The sequence below is a fragment of the Canis lupus genome, chromosome 14 (assembly GCF_011100685.1).
Source record: "Canis lupus familiaris isolate Mischka breed German Shepherd chromosome 14, alternate assembly UU_Cfam_GSD_1.0, whole genome shotgun sequence".
Taxonomy (NCBI): domain Eukaryota; kingdom Metazoa; phylum Chordata; class Mammalia; order Carnivora; family Canidae; genus Canis; species Canis lupus.
Genome location: NC_049235.1, coordinates 48,520,825 through 48,544,497, shown reverse-complemented (window position 1 = coordinate 48,544,497; position 23,673 = coordinate 48,520,825). Strand labels below are relative to the sequence as shown.

The 23,673-nt window shown below is 39.5% G+C and overlaps 1 protein-coding gene across 3 annotated transcripts in view; it reads left to right on the top strand.

Moving 5' to 3' along the window:
• The window catches only part of ELMO1 (engulfment and cell motility 1), a 525,693-nt gene that overhangs the window by 248,392 nt on the left and 253,628 nt on the right, over window positions 1-23,673 (top strand). For all 3 annotated transcript variants that reach the window (XM_038557346.1, XM_038557348.1, XM_038557347.1), the window contains one exon: window positions 7,453-7,557. In XM_038557346.1, coding sequence (XP_038413274.1) covers window positions 7,453-7,557 — 105 coding nt within the window. The remainder of the gene's footprint in view (window positions 1-7,452; window positions 7,558-23,673) is intronic.

Genomic DNA, 23,673 nt, shown 5'->3' with positions numbered 1-23,673 from the left:
TCAGCTAATCCTGTTTGCTTTTAGCTGCACTGAATAATATTCACCCTTCAGATGCCTACAGACAGAAGCAGTAGTTCAACCCACAACACCCATCCCACCTCCAATACCATGCCATACAACCCTCTCTTTTCTCCTTGGGCCAAATATCTGAATTGGTTTTTTTCCCTCCATACTTTTCTGATATGCCTTCTATTCAGACATTTCTTCTTTCTGACCACCCTTGTATGCATGATTTCCTGTGTGTCAGGAGCTGGCTCGCTGTGTGTGTGCTGGAACTGTGTACTATATCTAGATGCGGCCTGACTTGGGACTGGTTAGTGGAACCTCCTTTGTTCTTCTTGTTGTACTCCTCATAATGAAACCCAGCATGTTAGAGGCTTCTAACTATCCCGTGAAATGGACTCTTCTTGGACCTATTGCCAACTCTTAATGCCTAGTTCTTGATATTATCAATGGTCTTAGACTCTCCTAGGTTTCAGAACACTTCTGGGGAGGGGGTTCCTTTAGTGACAGTAGGTGGTTACAGATGGTCCTAGAGCTCAGTTAAGCCAGAAGTGTTATCCAAACAAGAAGTGTGGACTTGCCAAACCAGGAGAAACAGCCAGGTTGAGGGGCAGGAGGGGGAATGGAATGACAGAAGCCACCAGAGGTATTAGAGAGGCCAGGCAAGGAGAAAAACATATGCTGCTGAAAGGGAGGGATGGTAGGGAAGTGAGGTGGTTGAGAATCTGCTGCCCTGAACCCTTAGCATCTTACTGGGTGTTTCTTTCATGCATATCTTTTGTGTTTTACCTAAAAGAATCAAATTTTAATGATGAGGTGCTGGGCTCTGATGAATTATTCATAAGCCAGATTTCCCTTATTCTCTAGATTTGTGCTTGAATTTTTAAATTTTTTTATAGGACTTTACATTTTTCTGATTAAACTTCTTGCTAATGGGGCCCATCTTCCTATTCTCCAAAGACCTTTTGGACCTTAATAGGAAAAAAAGCTACAGAATTGAAGTGGTGACTCTGCCACTTACTAGCCATGATCTTACATAAGTCCGGGGTTCTGACCTTCATCTGTAGGAAGAGATGAATAACATTTATCTCATTCATAATACTCCCCTTATTGGGTAGTTGGGAAGATTAAATGAAATTCCACATTTGGAGAGCCTGGCATGATGCCTACCAGTACCAGTCCCCAGCTGGTCACAGATTTTTTTTTTCTGCTTTTCAGCATATTCACCATCTTGCCCATTTGTAGGGCAGATTTCATAGGGTGCCTTCTCTGTATTCATCCAAACTGTTGATTTTTATTGAATTTAATGGAGAGAGACTAGGGCCAGAATCCAAAGATTTCTAGAAGCTGCTTCTAGGACTCTTTGGAATATTGGTCTATGTTGGGGATCACAAAATTGAATGCTATTGAGAACCTCCTTACGTAAATGTGCAAAATAGCCAATAACAGAGTGGTGGGGCCTGCATGTCTCAAGTAGAGCAGGTTTTGTGTGTGTGTGTGTGTGTGTGTGTGTGTGTGTGTGTGTGGTTTTGTTTTGTTTTGAGTAATAGTTGATTATTAACCTAGCTTTATGTTTTATACATGTTTAGTTAACATCAATTGTATGAGGTTTGGATGTTTCTTTTTCACATAATTATCTTCTTTTTCATTTCAAGTCCCAATCTAGACCCTGTGGAAACTTGACCCTAATTTAAACAGTTATTTTTTAAAATTTTATTTTATTTAAATTCAATTAACTAATGTATAGTGTATTATTAGTTTCAGAGGTAGAGTTCAGTGATTCATCAGTTGCATATGGCACCCAATTCTCATTATATCACGTGCCCTCCCTAATGCCCATCACCCACTTACCCCATCCCCCCACCTTCCTTCCCTCCAGCAACCCTCAGTTTGTTTCCTAGAAGTCGGTATCTCATGTAGTTTGTCTCCCTCTCTGATTTTGTCTTGTTTTACTTTTCCCTCTCTTCTTCTATGATCCTCTGTTTTGTTTTGTTTTTTAATTCTCCATATGAGTGAGATCATAGGATAATTGTCTTTCTCTGACTTACTTTGTTTGGTGTAATACCTTTTAGTTCCATCTGTGTCACTCCAAATGATAAGTTTCATTTTTTGATGGCTGAGTAATATTCCACCATGTGTGCATATATAGGTATGTGTGTGTATATATATCACATCTTTATCCATTCATCCATCGATGGATATCTGGTAGAGCAGGCATTTCAATAAAAGTCACTGCCTAACCGGTATAGGGAATCAAGGTTCCAATCTGTTGGCTGGTGGATTTAAGTCCCTAACATACTCTTGCATTGCATTCCTATGACATTAGAGCTGTGGTTCTCAAACTATGGCCCAGTGACCATCAGCAGCACCTGGAAACTTATATGAATGCAAATTCTTGAGCCTTACCCCAGACCTATCAAATCAGAAACAGAGTGAGGAAGGGGCAGCAATCTGATGGACAGACCTTCTAGGAGATTCTCATCACTCTCAAATTCGAGACCCACTAATTGAGGAACATGTTCTCTACTGTGGCTGGACATTGGATCATCTGGGGAGTTTTAAAAATCTAATTGCTTGGTCCCTACCCACAGTTTCTCATTGAACTGACTTGGGGTACAGCCTGAACATTGGGACTTTTCAAAGTTCCCTAGGGGATTTTCAGGTGCATCCAAGGTTGACAACTACACTTCTAGGGAACCTGTTGAAGCTGTAGTTTGACACAGCTCCCAAGTGATCTGTACCAATCAAACCCTGCCTCCCCTTGGAGAACATGACCTTAAACTACCAGCCTCATGAAATATCCTTGAGAGGGCTTTTTGTAGACTGAATATTCACTAAATGTGATTTGTTTTAAAGGTTGTTTTTAATGCTATATTTGTTCAGCAAATGTAGACACTCATATAGCACAAATATTAACTCCTAAATTCTCAAAGGCTTTCCTCACGATATGCCATCTGGCAAGCATTATTGTAATCATCTCTTTATTATCCACACTAATGAAAGACTAGCATGGCATTAGTAATTGAAAAACACAGATCATTTAAAAAATCATTCAGGCTAGTGCTGGCCCTGCTTCCCTAACCAGGAAGCATTCAGGAGTAGGAAATAGTGACAGATGACAGTTTCCTACCTTCCCTGGAGGTTCTAATACATCTTATTTTAGTCAGAAATTTGAGCAATAGAAGAAGCAAAAGGCTTCTAAATTACAATTATTTTTTTTTCTGAATAAAGGAATCTGTTTTCTCAAGGAGAAGCCAAAAAGCACAAAACAGATAAACAGTGAATATACTTAAAATGCATTTGTACGTTGGAACCAGTGGAATCAGAGTGTGCTTTCATAGAAGTTGCATGGGATTTGAGGGAACAGTGGGTCTGGATTCTAGATCTTATTCTGGTATACTTGTGTTATCCGAAATGAACCATTTTAGGCACCAGCAGGACTCAAAGTGTGGTCCCCATCCAGCAGCATCAAATCACTTGGGAATTTGTTGGAGATTCAAATTCTCAGACCCATTACAATCCTTCTGAATCAGAGACTATGGGGTGAGACCAGAAATTGGTGCTTTAAGAAGCCTCCAAGGAGATTTGAATGGCTGCTCAAGTTTGAGCATTGCGGCTCTCCACCGGGGTACAGTTTTCTCATCTACAAAATAAAGCTACCAGCTTAGATCATATCTGAAAGCCGTTCCAGCTCTCCAGTGGCCTTGGTGTAACAGGTTGGAAGATTCTCTGTCTTAGGCCTTGAACCTTTTCTTGGATGTGTAGGTAATTCAGCTAAAAAGCTGGCATATGGGTAACAGAAAAGAAACAGATCTCTGGGAACTCTATACCCAAACACCCCATAGAATGTTCACTATAATGTAAATTGTGCTTTCTTCATCCATTGTCCCAAAGTGGAAAAACCCTGGTGCTTTGGGAGGGAAGGCAGACGCTACCCCCTTCTTTGGGGGCCAGGAGCTGTCTAATGTGATTCACGGAGCAGCACTTCTACGGGAACTAACAAATGGCATCTCAGAAGGATGTACAGAGGTACACGGGCTTTGCAGTAAAACAAGGAAAAATTTCAAGCTATTCATCAAAGCTCTTGCAGCTTCCATTTCAAGACAGGTGGAAAAAAATAACATGGAACAAGCAAAGAAAATAAATCTGTATCCAGAGCATCTCATAAATAAGAAAGGACTGGGGAAACTGTTGGCCTTGCTGGATTCTCAGGGTATTTTTGTCACGGTATAGAAAGCTTTCAACTGTTTTGGCATGTAATTCTTATTCTTTTTCTCATTATCAAAATCTGGGGTTGTAAAATCATTTTACAGCTTATTAAAATCAAAAGAGAAAAAAGAAATAGGCATTTCAAGGAAAGGGAGACTGGGGAAATGATACCTGAAGTTAAAAGTAAGGGAGAGGGAAAGCAAGTGAGCTCAAGCGGGAGAGCGCATAGTTCCCCCAGAAATACAAAGTAATGTTTTTCATCTAAAAGGCAATGATGCTTTATCAATTCAGGGCAAGTCATAGGGAATCAAAGGCAGTTTTCTAATTGGCTTTTGTTTAGTAAGGGTCTATTTCTTGGAGACAATAAGGCATGGTTTATTGAACATGAGAGAGACTTTGACATGTTATCTGGGAGGGATAGAGAAATTATAGCTTTTATTCAAAAGGATGGATCACAGGCCCACTTTGCCTGAGTGAATGATGTTGATTGAGGAGCTGCAGTGGTCATCTTCATGATATTCCCAGCAGTGTCCAGTTGACCAATGACTTGACACTAAAATCCTGGTTAAAACCCTGTGCCCTGAGTTCAGATTCCGGCTCTGCCACATAACTGGCTCTGAAGCTTGGGGCAAGCTACCCAGATGCTCAGCAATTGTCGTTCAAAGTAAGATAATAATAGAACCTATTTTGGGCAAGCTTTATGAGGATTAAGAGTTAGCATATGCAAGGTACTTTAAGTAATGCCTGACACGTAGCAGGCATTATTTTATTGGGATTATTTGCTAAAGACCTCTAGATTTCTTTAAAAGAATCCTAAAAATAAATTATATTATTTCTTAACTGTAAGACCTTCTGAGAGCAGCATCACCCTATTAGATACCCTCCATATGTGCCCAAGGAGGGGTGTGATTGCTACGGAGGCTTTGAGTGGATCCTGGAAGCACAACTGAAACAAAACTGATGACTTTAGTGCCACAGGGACCTTCTGCTTGGTCAGCTTCACTGACATAGCTTTGTGGGGTTGTTCGAACTGGATTCAGAGGAACTAATTTTTGGCATTTGATTTCCTTTTTGTGTGTTTATTTTTGGAATGGACTCAGAGCAACCCTAGAAATAGGTCTGAAGTACATGTCATCTTTTTCTCTCTTACATTTGGCACAGTCTCCTTTGTTGGCTGAGCTACTTCATAGCAGCTAATATTGATTAGCCTGTATTTTTCTCAAATAGACTTTTCCCTGGCTATGTAAAGTCTAAATGCTAGCAGCACCAAAATAAATGCATTCAACTTATAAACCAGTGGTAGGGAACAAAGTGGGAACAAAAGCGTGCGGAGACATACTGTCCAAACAAGACATTGCCTGCTCTGTCAAATCCAAGCTGTGAGGCCCTGGGCGAGCTTCTTGTCTCATCTAAGTGGCAGTTTCCCATCCATACAGTGGGGATAATAGTAATGCCCACTGCCTATTTATTATTAGATCATACATGCAAAGCACAAACTAGTGCCAGCCCTCAGAAAGTACTCAGCAAATACCAACTTTTAAAATGTTGCTTATGCTCATAGAAATCTAATGTATTGAAGTCAAAATAATAAATTTGTGTATAATGGATGAATTCCATTATTCTAAGAACTAAAGCTGTCGTAAAATCTTTCATTACAAGTTACTTTTCAAACTGAATCTCTGGTCATTTATTTCTAGCCTTTTGGTCCCCTTATTATTGATACAAGCCTGACCCTCCTACTTTAGTGAGTATTGAATGAAGGCTAAACACTACTGCATTTGGTCTGCCCAGTGATTTTTCATTTTAGGAGATGCATCTTTCTTATTGCAAGTGGTAGTGTTTGGGTATTTTAAAATCTTTCCGACATCTTCTATTGATCAGAATAAAATGCTAAAATAAAATGTTGAAGTCACTGCACAGACCCACCTTGCTATAGAGATGTGGACGGGGGGATCCCTGGGTGGCTCAGTGGTTTGGCGCCTGCCTTTGGCCCAGGGCACAATCCTGGAGTCCGGGGATTGAGTCCCGTGTCGGTCTCCCGGCATGGAGCCTGCTTCTCCCTCCTATGTCTCTGCCTCTCTCTCCCTCCCTCTCTCTCTCTCTCTCATAAATAAATAAAATAAATCTTTAAAAAAAAGAGATATGGACGGGGTTGCTCTTGAAACTTAGGCCAGTAGGCAGCACCACTGTTCCATAGGTCCCTTATTAGCTCATATTTTTTTTTCAAATCAGAATGGAAAAGACAGTTTCGATGTACTCTTCAATACTGCAGAAAAGTATTAGTTGTTTGAACCTTGAGCAAGTGAACAAGAAGGCTTTCCTGTACTTAAATTAGAAAAAAATGCAGTGAACCAAAATGTCCCTAGCAAATCAGAGATTCAAGCTTTTTATTAAGACATACACAGGAACAAAACAAAGATATGTAGCTGCATACAAATTACCTGTGTTATGAGGTAAAAACAGTTTTCTTTATTATCTCTTTAACATTCCTTTTCATCTCTTTAACAAAAAATGACTTAAATCATTTGCCATGTAGATCTGAATTTTTGGGACAGATCTTGGTGATCCTTTTTAATGATGGTGGAGAGTGGTTTGCAGCTCTGAGTAACAGTCTTGTGGTGTTTACTGAGTGATCTTGAGCATATGGAGAATTTTCTGAGCATATTTGTAGCTATTATTTTGTCTTTGTGGCCGTTGGCACTGTGTGTAGTGACCACAAAACCAGAACACTGCCTGACAGCAGGCTGATGTCAGGAATGTGTGGACATCTGAAATTTTATCAAGTGTCTGTACTCAGAGGCCTGCAGATGGTCTAAGCCTGGACAGTGCACAAAGTCCATGGGCTGATATGGCTGTACTTAGCCCTCACCCAGAAGGATGAAGACACTAAAGTACAGAAGGACGAATGCCAGAGATGTGGCGTCATCCCAGATCTCTCTCCCCAAATGCTACTGGTTCCACCAACAGCACAGCCACCAGAAGTACAGTTTTTACATTATTTTCTCTTCCCCACAGGGTCATAGTGTCTAAGAGTAATCTTATATTTCCATTTTCAGCTGAGTTTCCTAAGCCCAGATATTAAAGCTGCACCTGTAGAGAGAAGCCCTCACTGCCAACCCAGTAGGTTTACCTGAAGATAGAAAGTGTCATCCTACTTGGTTATTTGGAGCTGGCCTTGTGGTACTCTGGTCTTGAGAGGAGAAAGAATTAACCTGATCCAATATTTTGTTTTAATCACAGAATCATGTCAACCCTGCCATGGACTTTACCCAGACCCCTCCCGGGATGTTAGCCCTGGACAATATGCTATACTTTGCCAAGCACCACCAGGATGCCTACATCCGGGTAAGCATGCAGCTGTCGTAGGTTTCCAACTGAATTTGAATTTCTAACTTACAGGTATGGAGGGATTACCTTTAGGTGAGTGGCTCCAGAGTTTTGGCTTTCATCGCCCAGTAAAATAAATATTAAAATAAAATGAAATCAACAGGGACACAAATTGAGATTTTTTTAACTTAAATTTTCTCACATGATGACATTTAAAAATACACAGTAGATACTGGAAAGTGTCTTATATAAAACTCATATATAATACTCTTATTTACAAAAACTCTTAGGCTTAAATAGCAAGGAAGAGAAATGAAATATCTACCCTAAGCCTCCACAGTTCCAACTTTAGTGGAGACCCTGATGGCTTATTCCACTTGTTGGAAAAGAGACTGAGAATTCTCTCTGGTTCTGCTTCTGTTGAACTGATCCAATGCTGGAGACACAATGAGATAAACAAAAAAGAAAGAGAAGAATGGGAGAGATGGGGAGGAAAGAGAAATGATTTTTCTCACATTTCATAACAGACTAGTGAAACTCCCACCACTGAGAGGGACTCTTTTGTGGGTGGGGCAGAAGGAAACAAGAAGGTGCCACCTGCTGAGTGGGCAGTGCCATGTGGAAAGGGCCAAGTGTGAACCAGCAGGAGCCTAGGGATGGTGACATAGGGCAGCTCCACTGGCTGCACTGGAATTGTGCTGACCGCTAGCCCCTGTCATCGGGGACAGGAGCCCAGATTCGATGGGGTTGAGGTATACTCATCCAAGATTGAGATGGAGGAGGATATGAATACACAGGCCAAAGGAATTGGCAAGTGGTTAAAATGACAACTGGATCTCAGCTAAGAAAATACTTGATGAGTGAATTGCCTAATGCAGAAAGAGTAAGGCTCAAACTAGAAGAAGATGAATCTAATACTCTGATATTCTCTGTTGGATCCCTCTTGGCAGCACTGGCTTTTGGAGACCGGGGTTCATGACCGGGCACTGTCATGGTCTAGTGATAGTAATGTGGACAACTCCTTTGTCTAGGCTATCGTTTCTTCTCCAAACAAGAGAGCAGTACCCCTCCAGAGGGCATTTGGAAATGTGTGGGTAGGTTTCATAGTCACCATGCCAGTAGGGTACTGCTGGCCAAAACCTGTAATTCATGGGACACTGCACAGTGAAAAATTATTCTACCCGGGAACGGCCCCCTTTGAAAAAAGCCATGTCAGATTTCTGAGTTCCCTGTAGGTACTATATTTTAACTTTATGTGTTTTCCTATATGTGCAGTTTGACAAGCTTTGATTTGTACTGAAATATTATTTGTAATTTGATTATGTAAAGGATTTGATGCATTCCCGTGAACAGTCTGGGATCAGGTGCTTAGTCAGAAATGCAGTCTTTCGTAAGAAAATTATTTTTTCATGAAAGTTTAATTTGGCTTATATGTGTATATATTTATTGTACAGATTTTTTTTCTAGGAATATAATCTGCTCTCACAGTAAGTAAATAGTATTTTTGAGATACCATATAGTATATAGCCTTGGAGAGTTGAGTGTGAAAAGAAGAAGCCAGATAGAAATTGAATTTAGCATTAACTGATTAATGCCTGTAGATGAAGGTTTCTAAAATTAGAGCTTATTGATGCTGACTGTATTGTTAATTGCATAAGAAGCATATGTCTCACGAAAAGTAATTTAGCGTTTGAAGCCCATTTTCCTCAGTGTATTCTCTAAACTGTTATAAGTAAAATGAACACGTGGATTAATACATGGCAACCTGTAAGAACTTTATATCTGGTAAGGACTTAAAAGAAAATAACATATTTGTAAAGAAAAATGTGGGTCTTTTTGTCCACGTGCCCTTTTCTTTATTATTATTTTTTTTCACATGCCTTTTTCTTTACTGACTAGACAGTATTTACATGTGATAATATCTATATCTCTATGTCTATAACTGAGATGTCTGTTATTTTCTCAGAAGTATTACTTTCCTTTTTTTTTTTTTTTAAGATTTTATTGATTTATTCATGAGACAGAGAGAGAGAGGCAGAGACACAGGCAGAGGGAGAAGCAGGCTCCCTGCAGGGAGCCCGATGTGGGACTCGATCCCGGGACTCCAGAACCATGCCCTGGGCTGAAGGCAGATGCCAAACTGCTGAGCCACCCAGGGATCCCCAGCATCACTTTCCTGATATTTCCTTTGTCCCGTCTGACTTTGGGGCATTTACTTCCAGATGGAAAGCCAAAGTCATGAATAGTTGGGTTTAGGGAATCACATACAAAGTCTGAGAGCTTCTACAAGGAAGTTTTGGAGTGGCTCTGGAAGCCGTTATCCCAGTAATAGTGAAGTAGTGGTTACAGATGGTAAAAACCGTCATCCCAGACAGCTCATTAAATTTTTATCTATGAGCTGAGTGGTCTCTTCTGAAACATAAAAATGGGTTCTTTTTATTTTTTATTTTTTATTTATTTTATTTTTTAAGAAGATTTTAAAAATTTATTTGACAGGAGAGAGAGAGAGAGAGAGAGAGAGAGACCATAAGCAGGGGGAGCAGCAAGTAGAGGGAGAAACAGGCTCCTCACTGAGCAGGGAGCCTGAGGTGGGGCTCGATCCCAGAACCCTGGAATCATGACCTGCACCGAAAGCAAACGCTCTAACTGACTGAGCCACCCAGGTGCCCCAAATGGGTTCTTTTTTAAAAATAACTTTATATTTTGATGAAGCTTGCTTTATTTTTGACAGGTAGATCTGTCTGAATGCAGTAATTTATTTATTATTTATATCTTTCATTCAGTAAACTCTTATTCTGTACCTGAATATGGCCTCACCCTTCACTTTGCCAGTCAGATTTCCAGTTGAGATCTTTAAAAGGAATTATCTCTCTCTCTCTCTCTCTCCCACACACACACACACACACACACACACACACACACACACACACATTTCCTCTTTGCCCCTGACACCCCCTCCAGCTATCATATTCCCTCAAACACACATATTTGTATTTTTCTGGATTGTCTTCTTGCCGTGTTCCAGTTCATCTGCCACTCACTTCTCAGCACCCTGCACCAAGGCTTCCACTCATCACTTTCCAGAAACTGTTCTCCTGCCAAATGTAGAACAGCCCCTCTCTTCCTTCCTCTCATCTGCCCTTCCATTGACACCAGACACTGCCATTGACCAGTTTCTCCTTTTTGCCTGAAGCCAATACTGTCTGTCTTGATCCAACTTCTTGTCCATTTTTCTTAGCCTCTTTGGTGGGTTTCTTTCCCTCTGCCTGTTCCATCTTCATGCCCAGAATGTCAAGGACTCAATTGTAGAGCTTTTTCTCTTTTCAGTGACTCAGGCTGCACATGGTTACTGAGTAACTATCAAATGCTCAGCAGGGAGCTAGGTGATGGGGATTCCCCAAGGAACAAGTCACTTGTGAGTACTGTCATTGAGGAGTAAAGGAGGCATGAAGAGGTAAATGCCAGTCACTTTCCCAGCCACGTGGAGTATAGTTTGATTGGGCAGGGGAAGCGGGAGCATCTTGGACACAAAGGAGAGTCACCAACACAGGTGTGGGAGTCAGGAGGTGGCATCTACACTAGGACTTATTGGATAATGCTAGATAATCAGGCGTAGGGATGGGGACATGGAGGGTAATCCAAGTGGAGGGAAACATGTAAACAAGTGTGTAGAGGTGTACGCCTTTTTTAGGGAACCAAAAATAATATAGGATGGCTAAAGCAGGGAGTGGTGAATAGGATCATGGCTTGAGGCCATGTGAGCTGGCTCATTAGGAACCCTTGAGGCCATATTAAAGTGTTTGTTTGGACTTTCACCTTAAGGCATTGAAAAATTTCTGAAGTGTTTTAAGTAAAGATGATGTGAGTTAATTTTAGAAAAATCACTTTCCTGCCAGAAAACAAATGTGAGAAATCAAGACGAGAGGCAAAAATAAGATTTGGGAACTTAAGGAGAAATGACAGTAATCTGAACTAAGGTAGTGACACTGAGGAGAGGCAGTTTGAATTATTTTGGGACTAAAATAAACTGGGCTCTCTCTGAGGGAGAGGGAGATGACTGGCTTGAGTGAATGGAAGGATGGCAATGTCATTAATGGGACAGACAGTACGGGTCTGTGAGGGGCTAGTCATTTGGAGACATCCAGACCCTTATATGCATGTGGGATATCTGTCTGGTGGATGTGTCTAGTAGGCAGTGAGATGTGGGCAGCAGAGCTCAAACCCAGGTAGATGCCACAATATGTAAATTCTGCCTCCTTAGACTTGATCATTCCCTTTAATCTGTTCATCTAGATGGTTGCTGAATTATCTTAATGAGCTCCCTGCTGAAGTCTGGTATCTTCACACCCACCTTCCAGACCAGCTAGAAACATAATCTTTCTAAACAGAGTTCAAACACTTTGGGAACGAGCCCTGGGCCATAAGCCTACCTTTTGTAGTACCTGGCACATAGTAGATTTTAATAATTTCTTGTTAATTGATTAGAGACTTTCTTTAGTTTTTATTTAAATGGCCTCTTGCCAAGGATTAATTCATTTTTTTTTATCATCTGAGAATCATGGGCTTCATTCCTTTTAACAGCTTCATAGAGGTATATTTTTGCAACATGAGTTTATTGACCGGCAGCCTGATTTCTTGTATGTTATTTAAATGTACTCTCTAACTAGGGTACTAATGAAAGTACTGGATGTAATTGAATTACCCCACACTTGGACAGGCCAGGAACAGGAGGAAGAATTAGAAATCTGAGCATCCCATTACGCCTGGAGTAAAATCTTGAGGCATAGTATGATTTCAGACTTCTGGGTCTCAATTGCTTTTGCTTTTTCTGAAGTTGCTTCACTTCCGGGCTCTCCCCCCCTCAAAGTTCTCTCTGTGAGAGGTGGAGGGTGACACTTGGCTTGCTCCCATGATCCTGCTGTCATTATTTCACAGACAGGATAATGGTACAGAGCAGAGTGTGTTGCATGTTTTGGTTTTGTTTGCTTTTTTGTTTTGCTTTTCTCCCCCATCCCTGGAGTGGCAATTCTCAGTACCTTAGAAGAAAGAAGATTAGTGACTCCACTGGAAATAAAACCTTTGGACTTATAATATGTGTTCTTGTTATATTTAATTATTCATTGGGAGCTACTGAAAAAAACCAAAACGATTGGGTTTTACATTTGGTTCAAGACTCATGCTGGCTATTGTGGGAGCCAAGACTGAGCCACAAAGCAGGAAGTAATGATCTCAGGGCCCCAAAACACATGATGGTCAGGTCTGAGGAAGAAGTAGGATCATGAAAAATACTTAAGACACGCTACAACTAAAAGAGAGTGGTTTCAGGATGCAGTTCAGTCTTCATAGTCCCATTTGTCATCCCCTGTTTGATCTGAGAAAATGTGCACCTAGCGTGTGTTGGGTTAGCCTAGAAGTCATCTTCTGTAGGTTAGCTCAGTCTTCAGGAAAATCCAGTGGGAGAAGCATTGTCATCACCATCTTGTAGACTCAGGAAGTGGGATCTAGAGAGGTATGGAGAGTTCCAGTAGGTCAAATAGCCAGTTCAAGTGCAACTTGAACTTCAGTCTTTGGCCTTCAAACCTGCAGTTTCCTGTCTCTGGGCTTGGAGTGTGGTGGACACCACAATGCTCTTCTTGATGAGATGGAGGAGAAGAGGGCAGAGTCAAAGACTAATGGTTAGAAGACATGGAGAGTTGATGATGCCATCAAGGAAGTGTTTGTATTTACTTACAGTCTTCCTAAATCTAGAATAATCAGAAAGTCATTCCTAAGGAAAAAAAAAAAAAAAAAAAAGAAAGTCATTCCTCACAGTGTGAGAGGTGGTACCTTCTCTTTTCATTTAACTACAAACTTTATGCATAAACATCAATAAGTACATCAATACCTAACTACAAACTTTATGTTTATACCACATCACATTACCTTTATTAAATTGTAAATCCTTTGAAAACCAAGGCTGTCTTTTTCCTTTATGTTACCATTTTACCCAATATTTGATTGAGACTCGAATGATGTTATTTAAAGAAATAAATGAACCCGGCAAAGGTATCACTGCCAAGCTTTCCAGATTTCAGACGTGGTTGTAAGTTTCAGACTAGTGACATGAGAAGTGACATTTAGAGGATCAGGGGAGCTTCAGAACCTATTGTCAGTCATCTGTCTCCCTCTTGGCATTACAGCCAGACAGAAGCGTGCTGTGCATTAATCCCAGGCCCTAAAGACGTCAGATAAGCTATTTAAATGTGCAACAATAAAAGCCAAATGCATGCAAATGAGATATTTCTGTTATTGCTTACATCTTTTTCAGGGGAAAAAAAATTCACACAGAAAAGAAAAACAGCCCATCTTCTTAGATGCTAAAAAGCATCTAACTAAAGGGAGAGAAATTCCTTTTAACATTCGCATTTTTTCATTCACTGACTCATTCAGGAAATATTATCAAACACCTACCATCTGCCAAGCTGGTGCTATGCACGGTGGCTGTGGTGGTCAAGAAGAAAGGCAGGGTCTAGTTCTTAAATATCAGAAATTAGAACCACAGGCAAAAGAAGAGAGTAGAGTTTGTTTGTCTTATTATGTTTTCTTTTTGTTCTCCCCTTTGGGGTTTTTCTTGTCTTCTTCTGGATATTTAGATGTGACCTATCCTGGACACATCTACCAAATCACAAAGCCTTTACTTGACAGTTCTTTGCAATTTTCCACAATATACTGAGCAGGTAAACATTTCACCGATCTATAAATTATCATACTGTTTAGCTATATGAGAATCGTTGAGGACTTGCTTTCTTAACCAGTGACCTAATTTTAAGCAGCGGTACTATTTCTTAGAGAAATACTCTGGTTTTGGGTCACTGTGGACTAGAACAAACCTGACCTCTCTTGTATACTTTCTTTAGTGTGATATTTGTCATAAGTAAGATGTTTTCTTAATGAGACTATTACATACCTAACACGGAATTTATAAAGTCTTGAGGCTTCTAGTAACAAAATTAAGAGTAAACACTGGAAATGACTTGTTCTTCATGCACCCTGCAGTTCTTGCCTCAACATCCCTCCTAATTTATGATGAACATTTTCAACTGATTGGAATATCTGAGCACACTGGGTAACTACGCTAGAACATAATGGATTTCCTGAGTGGGGGAAGAATAGAAATCCCTTTAAAAATAAGATTAAGTGTAATGATTTCATGCAGTTGTGAGCCAGGGCACATGTATGTTTCTAATGTTACGCTAAATCAGGACAGAAATATTTATAATACGTCAAGTAAATTAGATTATGGGAAAAGGCGGATATTTGTATTTAAGAATTGTTTTCTCAAGCTTCTTTTATGGTAGTCATTTTTTTTTAACAGATGAAAAATTTAAAGTGTGTTTACACGATTTCAAAACCTTTTGACGGATTCTTCCTCCTCAGGATGCATACATGGTAAACACACTCGTAAAAAAATAGTTGGAAGAAATATTGACTTAGACCCTAACTCCCCACTGAGACCTGGAGGCCTAGAGGCAGTACTGAAAAGAAATGCTCTGAGATGACCTACGATGATAAAAGCTGCCATCTCTTAAGCTTTTGCATATTTTGAGTACTTTACACACATTATTCACAATTTTCCCGTCAGTGCTCCCAGAGATGGGAAGATAAGGTGACCCTCGTACCCTCTTCTTCCAGGACACAGATCTGTTTGCTGAGACCCACATCAAATTCAAAGCCTTTTGGGGGAAACTCATTTTGACTTCTGTCTCCTTCATCAGAAGGCATAAACATACGTGTGGTAGCCAACACAGAGCTTGCCATGACATAACAACTGTGCCAAGCCCGTTTATTAATCTTTCACAACACCCCTCTGAGGTCAGCACTGCTGTTACTTCTATTTTACAGATGAGGAGACTGTCACATGGAGAAGTTAGGTGGCTTGCCCAACGTTGCACAGCTGGGGAAGTGCCAGAGCTGAATTTAAAGCCAAGCAGTCTGCTTCTGGTGGCTTTTTAGGGGTTTTTAGATTCCTACGGGGGTCTCAGCTGCGGTTCAAATGAGTCTGTGGATGTGTTTGCTCAAGTGGCCCAGTATTTTTAAAGGGAAGAGAATTTGAGTTGCCTGTAGGCTGGGCAGACATTCTCTCTTCAAGTAACCATGAGCCCCAGAACTCTCTATCATATTGTCTGTCTGCTTCATGCATTCTAGTTATGTGCCTTGTACCTGAGGGACCTGAGTTAGTGGCCACCAGTACCTGGGGGTCCACGGTGACGTTTGTGAAGTTCTAAATAGAGGATCAGCACACAATGGGTGCTCAAACCATTTTATTTGCCTTTTCCCTTTCCCAGTGCAAAAAGTTATGCTTGATGAATATGTCCTCTCTCTCTTGCTAAGAATAAAGAACTTAAATTTCAGCCTCCCAAGGGCGGGCAGAAGGAACAGTCATGCTTCTCACATTCTCCGGTTGTCAATTTCAAGGACACAAAATCATCAGATCTTATTATAAATACAGTGTTCTTGGGGCCGTGCACATGGTCAGCCCTCCACACTGTATGTCAAACCATGCAGCGGCTCCCTGGCTGCCCACTAGTCGTCATTTAAAGGGAGCAGGAACCAAGTATCCTCCACTCACTAAGGCAGGGTGCTGATGGAGGCAGTGCTGAGTCTTTAAAATAAATTAAGGAACTTTTAACATTTCAAGGGGGAAATTGGCAGTTTCCCAAGCGGCATAATTACAGGACAGTGTGTAATGTGTAATTAAACTTAACTATGAAGCAAATGATTGGAATAAAGCTTGGTGGCACATCATTTTTTGCTCCCACAGTGCTGACAGATCCTCCCCTCCTCTTGTCCCTGAAATGGCTTTAGCAGCAATTGCTCCTAATTTTTTTTTTTAAATGAAATTATATGTTGCCAGTTAAACACACAGTTTCATGTAAAGGAACCTTTTTTATTTGAATGACGTTTTCCTTCTAGGTGATCTGGAGCACAGAATCAATTTGGAATAACAAGGACCCCAAGGCCTAGCCTTGCTGGAACTTTAAAATGACTCTTTGTCTAATAACTCACTGACATACTTTATTCTTTGCTTTTATTTTTATTCTTTCTTTGACCAAGGTCCACAGCCTGGAGGCTTATTTTCCTGTGGCTTTTTTCATGTTATAAAAATAGCGGCATTAATTTCATTGATTGTGAATAACCAAGCTGTTACTGCTAGTCAGGACCCCTTGAGAGTGTGAATATATGTGATTAGATTTACTAATTGCACTGGAAAAGCAGAATTTCTGACTTCCAAGTCAATTATTTGAAAGGGATGCTTCAGGCCTCGGGATGAGATCATTGTTTAACACGGGCCTGGTTTTGTCTCAGAAGATCCATCATCCGAGGAGGGGCAGGCGGGTTCCACGTACATTCACTACTCGGTGAGACAGTGTATGTGCTCTGTGCTCATGCCACCTGACTTCTTTCGGTGCCGGATTCAGAATCTGAAATCTGAAGCAGGTCCAAGACAGGATGACTATCTGTTTCATTCTCCTTTGCTACCAGCCCAAGCTGAGTATTAGATTCAGAAATTTTTTATTCAGCTATATTTGAAGGTTTTTCTGTTTATGTATTTTTTTTTATTAAAATGCAGTAAGGGCTTTACAATACAATGATAGATTGCTTGAGAAAAAAAAAATGAAACCGAGCTACATAATGAACTCTATGTAGTTGACACACTGTAAACCCAAGCCCAGAGTGAATTATAAGGTTGGAAACTACAGACACCCTCACTAGAGTACCAGCGAAGCCCTTAGCAGTCACTGCCCTGAGGTCTCTTAGACTCAGTCATACTTTTCCATTAGTTCTCCAAATTGGTCTTCCCTCAGTCCACATTGTCTATTTTGATGTCTCGCCGGGCTAAACAAATAAATATTTATTGAGCACCTGTTCTGTGACCAGGTGCCTCCTTTCAGCTGTCATTGATCAAGCTTCCATCTTTGATTATACATTTTCTACCTTCACGGTACAGAGCTCACCAGCTGCTGTGCTGGGGGTTTGCTGTTGTTCCTCCCCTCTTTGGTGTCATTGCTGCACCGTGTTGCAATCCAGAAAATCCAGGAGCTGCCGCTCGCTTGTGCTTGTCTTTTTTTAAGAGGGAAAGTTTTCTGGGAATCCTCTTTTTTGTGCCTAGATTGGAAGGTATTTTAGGCCTCATTGACTTCTTAGTTATTCTTAAATAATAGACTTTATTTTTAAGAGCAGTTTACAGAAAGATTGAACAGAAGGTACAGAGGGTGCTCCTACACCCCCTGCCCCTCTCTGTTGCACACAGTTTCCCCAATGATTAGCATCTTGCTTTAGAGGGGTACATTTAGTTAAATTCCATAAACCAGTATCCTGCAACTTTGCTGTAATTGCTTATAGGTTCCAGGAGTTGTTTGTTGAGTCTTTGGAATTTTCTAGATAGATACTCATGTCATCTGTGTACAATTTTATTTCTTCCTTCCCAGTCTGTATACTTTTTATGCCTTTATCTTATTGCATTACCTAGGACTTTCAGTAAGATATTGAGGAGGAGTGGCAAGAGAGAACATCTTGCCTTGATACTGATCTTAGGGGGACAGACTCAAGTGTCTCAGCATTAGGTATGATGTTACTTTGCTGTAGATTTTTTAAATAGATGTTCTTTATTAAGTTGATGAAGTTCCCTATTAGTATCCATTTGCTAGGACGCCGTAAGAAAACACCATGGACTGGGTGACTCAAACAACAGAAATATTTCCCTTCACATTTCTGGAGGCCAGAAGTCTGAGATCAAAGTGTCATCAGGACTGATTCCTTTTAAGATCTCTCCTGTTAGTTTGTAGATGTTTGTCTTCTGCTTGTGTCTTAACATGGTCCTCTTTCTGTCTGTGTCCTGTGGAAGGACATCAGTCATATTGGATTAGGACCCACTATAATGACCTCATTTTGACTTTATTAACTCGTTAAATACCCTGTCTCCAAACATGGTCACATTCTGAGGCACTAGGAATTAGGGCTTCAATAAACGAATTTGGGAGGACATAATTCAGCCTGTAACACCCTCTATGGCTAGTTTGCTGAGGGTTTTTATCATGAGTGGATGTTGGATTTTGTCAAATGCTTTTTCTATGTGCATTAATATCTTTGTAGGATTTTTCTTCCTTTGCTGTGATGAACTATATTAATTGACTTTTGAACGTTGAACCAACCCTGCATATCTGGAATAAATCCCGTTTGATTACAGTGTATAGTTATTGGGTTCTATTTGACAATATTTTGTTGAGCATTTTGCATCTGTGTTCATAAGAGTGTTGATGTGTAATTTTCCTTTCTTGTGATATCTTTGATTTTGGTTTAGAGTAATGCTGTTCTCATGAACAGATTGGGAAGTGTTCCTCTGCCCTATTTTTTGGAATAGATTGTAGAGAATTGACATCATTTCTTCTTTAAATGTTTGATAGAATTCACCAATAAAACCATTTGGGAATGGTGCTTTCTGTTTTAAATGGTTACTAATTATTGCTTTCATTCCTTTAATAGATAGAGGCCTATTCAGACTGTCTCCTGTCTCTTGAGGAATTGGGCTCTTTCATCTAAGTTATCACATATGTGGGGTATAGAGTTGTTTATAATATCACCTTCTTACTCTTTACTATTATCGGGTCGGTAGTGATGGCTCCTCTTTCATTTTCGATGTTGGTAATTTATCTCTTCCCTTTTTTTCTTGGTCAACCTGGCTATAGTTTTATCATTTTAAGTGATCTTTTGAGAGAACCACCTTTTGGTATCATTGACCTTTCTGTGTTGATTTCCACTTTTCAATTTCAATGATTTCTATTCTAATTCTAATTTTTTTCCTTCCACTTACTTTAGATTTAATTTGTTCTTTCTAGTTTCCTAAAGTGCAGGAATTATTGATTTTACATCTTCTTTAAGAAATTTCTTCTTTTAGAAGAAATTATGCATCAAATGCTATAATTTTTCCTCTAAAGAATTGCTTTTGCTGTGTCCCATAAATTTCTAAAAGCTGTATTTTCATTTTCATTTAGTTCAAAATATCTTCAAAATTTTTTAGGCTTTTTCTTTAAACTTTGTCTTATTTAGATGTGTGCTGTTTAATCTCCAAATCTTTTGGGATATCCTAGCTATCTTTTGGTTATTGATTTCTAGTTTAATTCCACTGTGGTCCAATAGCATACTTTGTGTGATTTCTATTCTTCTTTTCTGTTAAGATGTATCTTATGGCCTGGAATATGGTCTACCTTATAAATGTTCCATGTGAGTATGAGAAGAATGTGTACTTGGTTGTTATTGGATGATGTATTCTATGCATGTCAATTAAATCCAGTTGATTAATGGTAACTGTTTATTTCAACTCTATTCTTAATGATTATCTGCCTGCTGAATCTATCAGTTATCAAAGTATAGATATTCAGGTCTCTAAGTGTAATAGCAAATTTGTCTGTATTTTCTTACAATTTTATCAGTTTTTACCCAACATAATTTAGTATTCTGTGGTTAGGTGAATATATTTAAGGGTTCTTATGTCTTCTTAGACAGTTGACCTCTTCGTCATTATTTAATGTATCTCTTTTCTTCTTGAGTTTTCCTTGCTCTGAAGTTTGCCCAGAAAGTCATATTAATATAGCTAGTTGTTTTCTTTTGATTCATATTACCAGGTCTGGGGGTGCTCCAGTCGGATTGGGGCCACTAAACATGGGGGGTGCCAATGGGATGGGGGCCAGCAGCACAGATGGTGAGGAGGTATGGGAATGTATGGAATTTTCTCTTTTTTTGGTAATCTTAGCAACTGTGCCTGTTATAATTGGCAGTTAGGGACTATGACTGTTTTGAGGTGGATTGTTTAATGAACCTGTTTGTATTGCCTGTTTGCATTCAGTTCTGTGGTCATTGTGGGCCCTTTTGTTTTGTTTTGTTTACCTTACTGAGGTTTCCATTGCTCAAGCTTGTTGCCTGAAAGGGGTCTCTATACCAAGACATATCTTTCTCCATCTCTCTACTTTTATAGTCTATGTATCTTTATATTTAGAGTAGATTTTTGTGGACAGCGTGTAGTTCGATCTCAATTTTTATCTACCTTGACAGTCTCTGTTTTTTAAATGATATATTTAGGGATGCCTGCGTGGCTCGGCAGTTGAATGTCTGCCTTTGGCTCATGGCATGACAGGATCAAGTCCCACATTGGGCTTCCCACCAGGAGCCTGCTTCTCTCTCTGTCTATATCTCTGCGTCTCTCTCTCTGTGTCTCTCATGAATAATTTTTAAAAATGTATTAATTACCACACATTCAGTTGATATATTTAAAGACAATTCACATTTAAAGCAATTATTGATATAACTGGATTAATATCTACCATATTTATTTCTGTTATCTGTTATCTTTCTTTCTGTGTGCATGTGTGTGTATTTCTTTTGTTTTTTTTTTCACTTTTAATCTACCCTCTCTGCTTTAATTGAGCATTTTCTGATTCCTTTTCTCTCTTCCCTTGTTTTATTGATCATACTTCTATTAACAGTTTTTAGTTGCTGCCTTAGAGTTTGCAATATACATTTACAACTAATCTAAGTTCACCTGGAAATAATATAATACCACCTTGCAGGGAGTGCAGGTACTTTATAAGAGTATTTCCGATTCCTCCCTCCTGCCCCTTATTCAACTCATTTATCCATAAGCTATAATTATTCAATACATTATTGGTATTATTATTTTGAACAAACTATTGTCTGTTAGATCATTTAAAAATAAAAGAATATTTTATTTTGCCTTCATTTATTTCTTCTCTAATGCCCTTTCTTTCCTTATGAAGATCCAAGTTTCTGACCTATATCATTTTCCTTCTCTCTGAAAAATGTCTTTTAATGTTTCTTGTAAGATAGATCTACTGGTGACAAATACTCTATGTTTTTGTTTGTCTGACAGTCTTGATTTCTCCTTTATCTTGCAAGGATAATTTTTTTTGGACACAGAATTCTATGCTTTCTTTTTTCCCCACTCAGCACTTTAAATATTTCATTCATTCTCTTCCTGATTGTATGATTTCTGAAGAAAAGTCTGATGTAATTCTTATCCTTGTCCCTCTTTTGGTAAGGTGTTGTCTCTTTCCCTCCAGCTTCTTTCAGGGTTTTCCTTGTTTTTGATTTCCTTCAGTTTGAATATAATATGCCTAGATGTAGATTTTTTTTGTCATCTATACTGCATGTTGTCTTCTGAGTTTCCTGGATCTGTGCTTTAGTGTCTTTCATTAATTTTGGAAAACTCTTAGACATGTATGCATAGAATATTTCTTCTGTTGCTTTCTCTCCTTCTTCTCTTTCTGGTATTCTCATCACATAGGTGTTATAACTTTTGTCATTGTCCACAATTCTTGGGTATTCTGTTCTATTGTTTCAATTCTTTTCTTTTTAAGCCACCAAACCATGCCAATTCTGTAGAGTTAGGAGATGTTGCTGGAGAGGTAGGCAGGGGACAGATCAGGAAAGACCTTGCATGCTTTGCTAAGTAGTTTACATAATTCAACAGAGCATTTCTGCATTTATCTGCTTCACACGTTGTACTTCTATGTGAATATTTCATTTAGATACAGAGTCCACTTCTAAAACAGCTATAGACAATGGCAATGACAGGAATTTTGAACTAGTGAGTGATGTGGTGCTTTTAAGAAAGATCAGGCTGGTAGTGGTGTGGAGAATGAATTGGTGGTATCTGTAACTAGAGCAGGGTAATTCTAGTTGTCCAGATGAGAGATGAAGAGGTTTGATGTAGAACAGTGTAGCAGGAATGGGTTTGAGATACCAAATTCCTTTTTTTTTTTTTTTTTTTTTTCAGCTTGGGAAGTTTGTATTGCCTTATGTTTAACTCACTGATTCTTTCCTCATCCCTGACCAGTATACTAATGAGCCCATCAAATATGTTCTTATTTTTGTTACAGTGTTTTTCATTTCTGGCATTTTCTTCTGATTGTTTCTTAGGGTTTCCATATCTCTGCTTACCTTGCCCATCTGTTCTTGCCTGTTGTCCACTTTTTCTGCTAGAGCCATTAGCATATTAGTCATAGTTATTTTTAATTCTTGATCTGAGAAGCCCCAAATCTCCACCATATCTGAGTCTGACTCAAATGTTTTCTTTGTCTCTTCAGATTGTGTTTTTTGCCTTTTAGCATTTCTTATAAGTTTTTTTTGAAAGCTGGACATAGTGTATTGGATAATATGAACCAAGGTAAATAAGCCTTTAGTGTGACAGTTTATGTTTGTTTAGTTAGGAATGATCCTGTGTTCACAGTTTGTTATAGCTGTGGTGTCAGAGGCTGAAATTCCCTCTGCTATCCTTGTTTTTGTCTCTCCTGTTGTCTTTGTGTTTCTCTAGAGACTCCTTCAAAAATAGAGTCTGAGGCTTGTTGGTTTTTGTTTTGTTTTGTTTTGTTTTACTTGTAATCTCCTGTTATTATATAGGAGCCCTGTTTATATGATGGTCAAATATAGAGAGAAGGGGAGTGTCCTATAGTCCTTTGATTAGGTTTCTCTCTCTCTCTTTCTTTTAAATGAGCCTGTGCCTTTGTGCTGTGACCTTTTACCTGTCTTTCTCAGTTCTCTTCTCCTCTTTCAGATGAGACAAGAAGGCTAAACATGGCTATAACCTGGTATTTCCCTTCCCCCAGATTGCTTGGGCTCTACAATAAGTAGTTTAGGTTTTACCAAATCCCTTGGGGGCAGGCCACTATTAAGGAGAATGGAATTCTCTTTAGAGTTCAAGACTTAGTCCAATATGCTTAATTTTTTCTTCCCCCTGATTGAAGCAAGAGGGGATTTTTCTTTGATCTTCACCTTGAGAACATGACACAGCTCCCAGAGGTATAACTCATGAAAGTGTGGGGGTCCTTGTTAGGCTGGGCCCCCAGGAGATTTTCCCTCTGAAGTCTCATCTAGTCTCTAGCAATGTTGCTTACCCTTGAGTGTTCCCAGCAGGCTCCAGCATTGGTTTCTGCTCCCAGTAAGCTGCAATCCTCCTTATTTGCCTGTTTCTCCAGTTTTGAGGGTGACAGTCTGCCCTGTGGCCTCAATTCTCTGATGGAACTAGGAAGAGGTATTGATTTTCAGTTTGTTCAGCCGTTTTCTTGTTGGGAATGTAGGAGT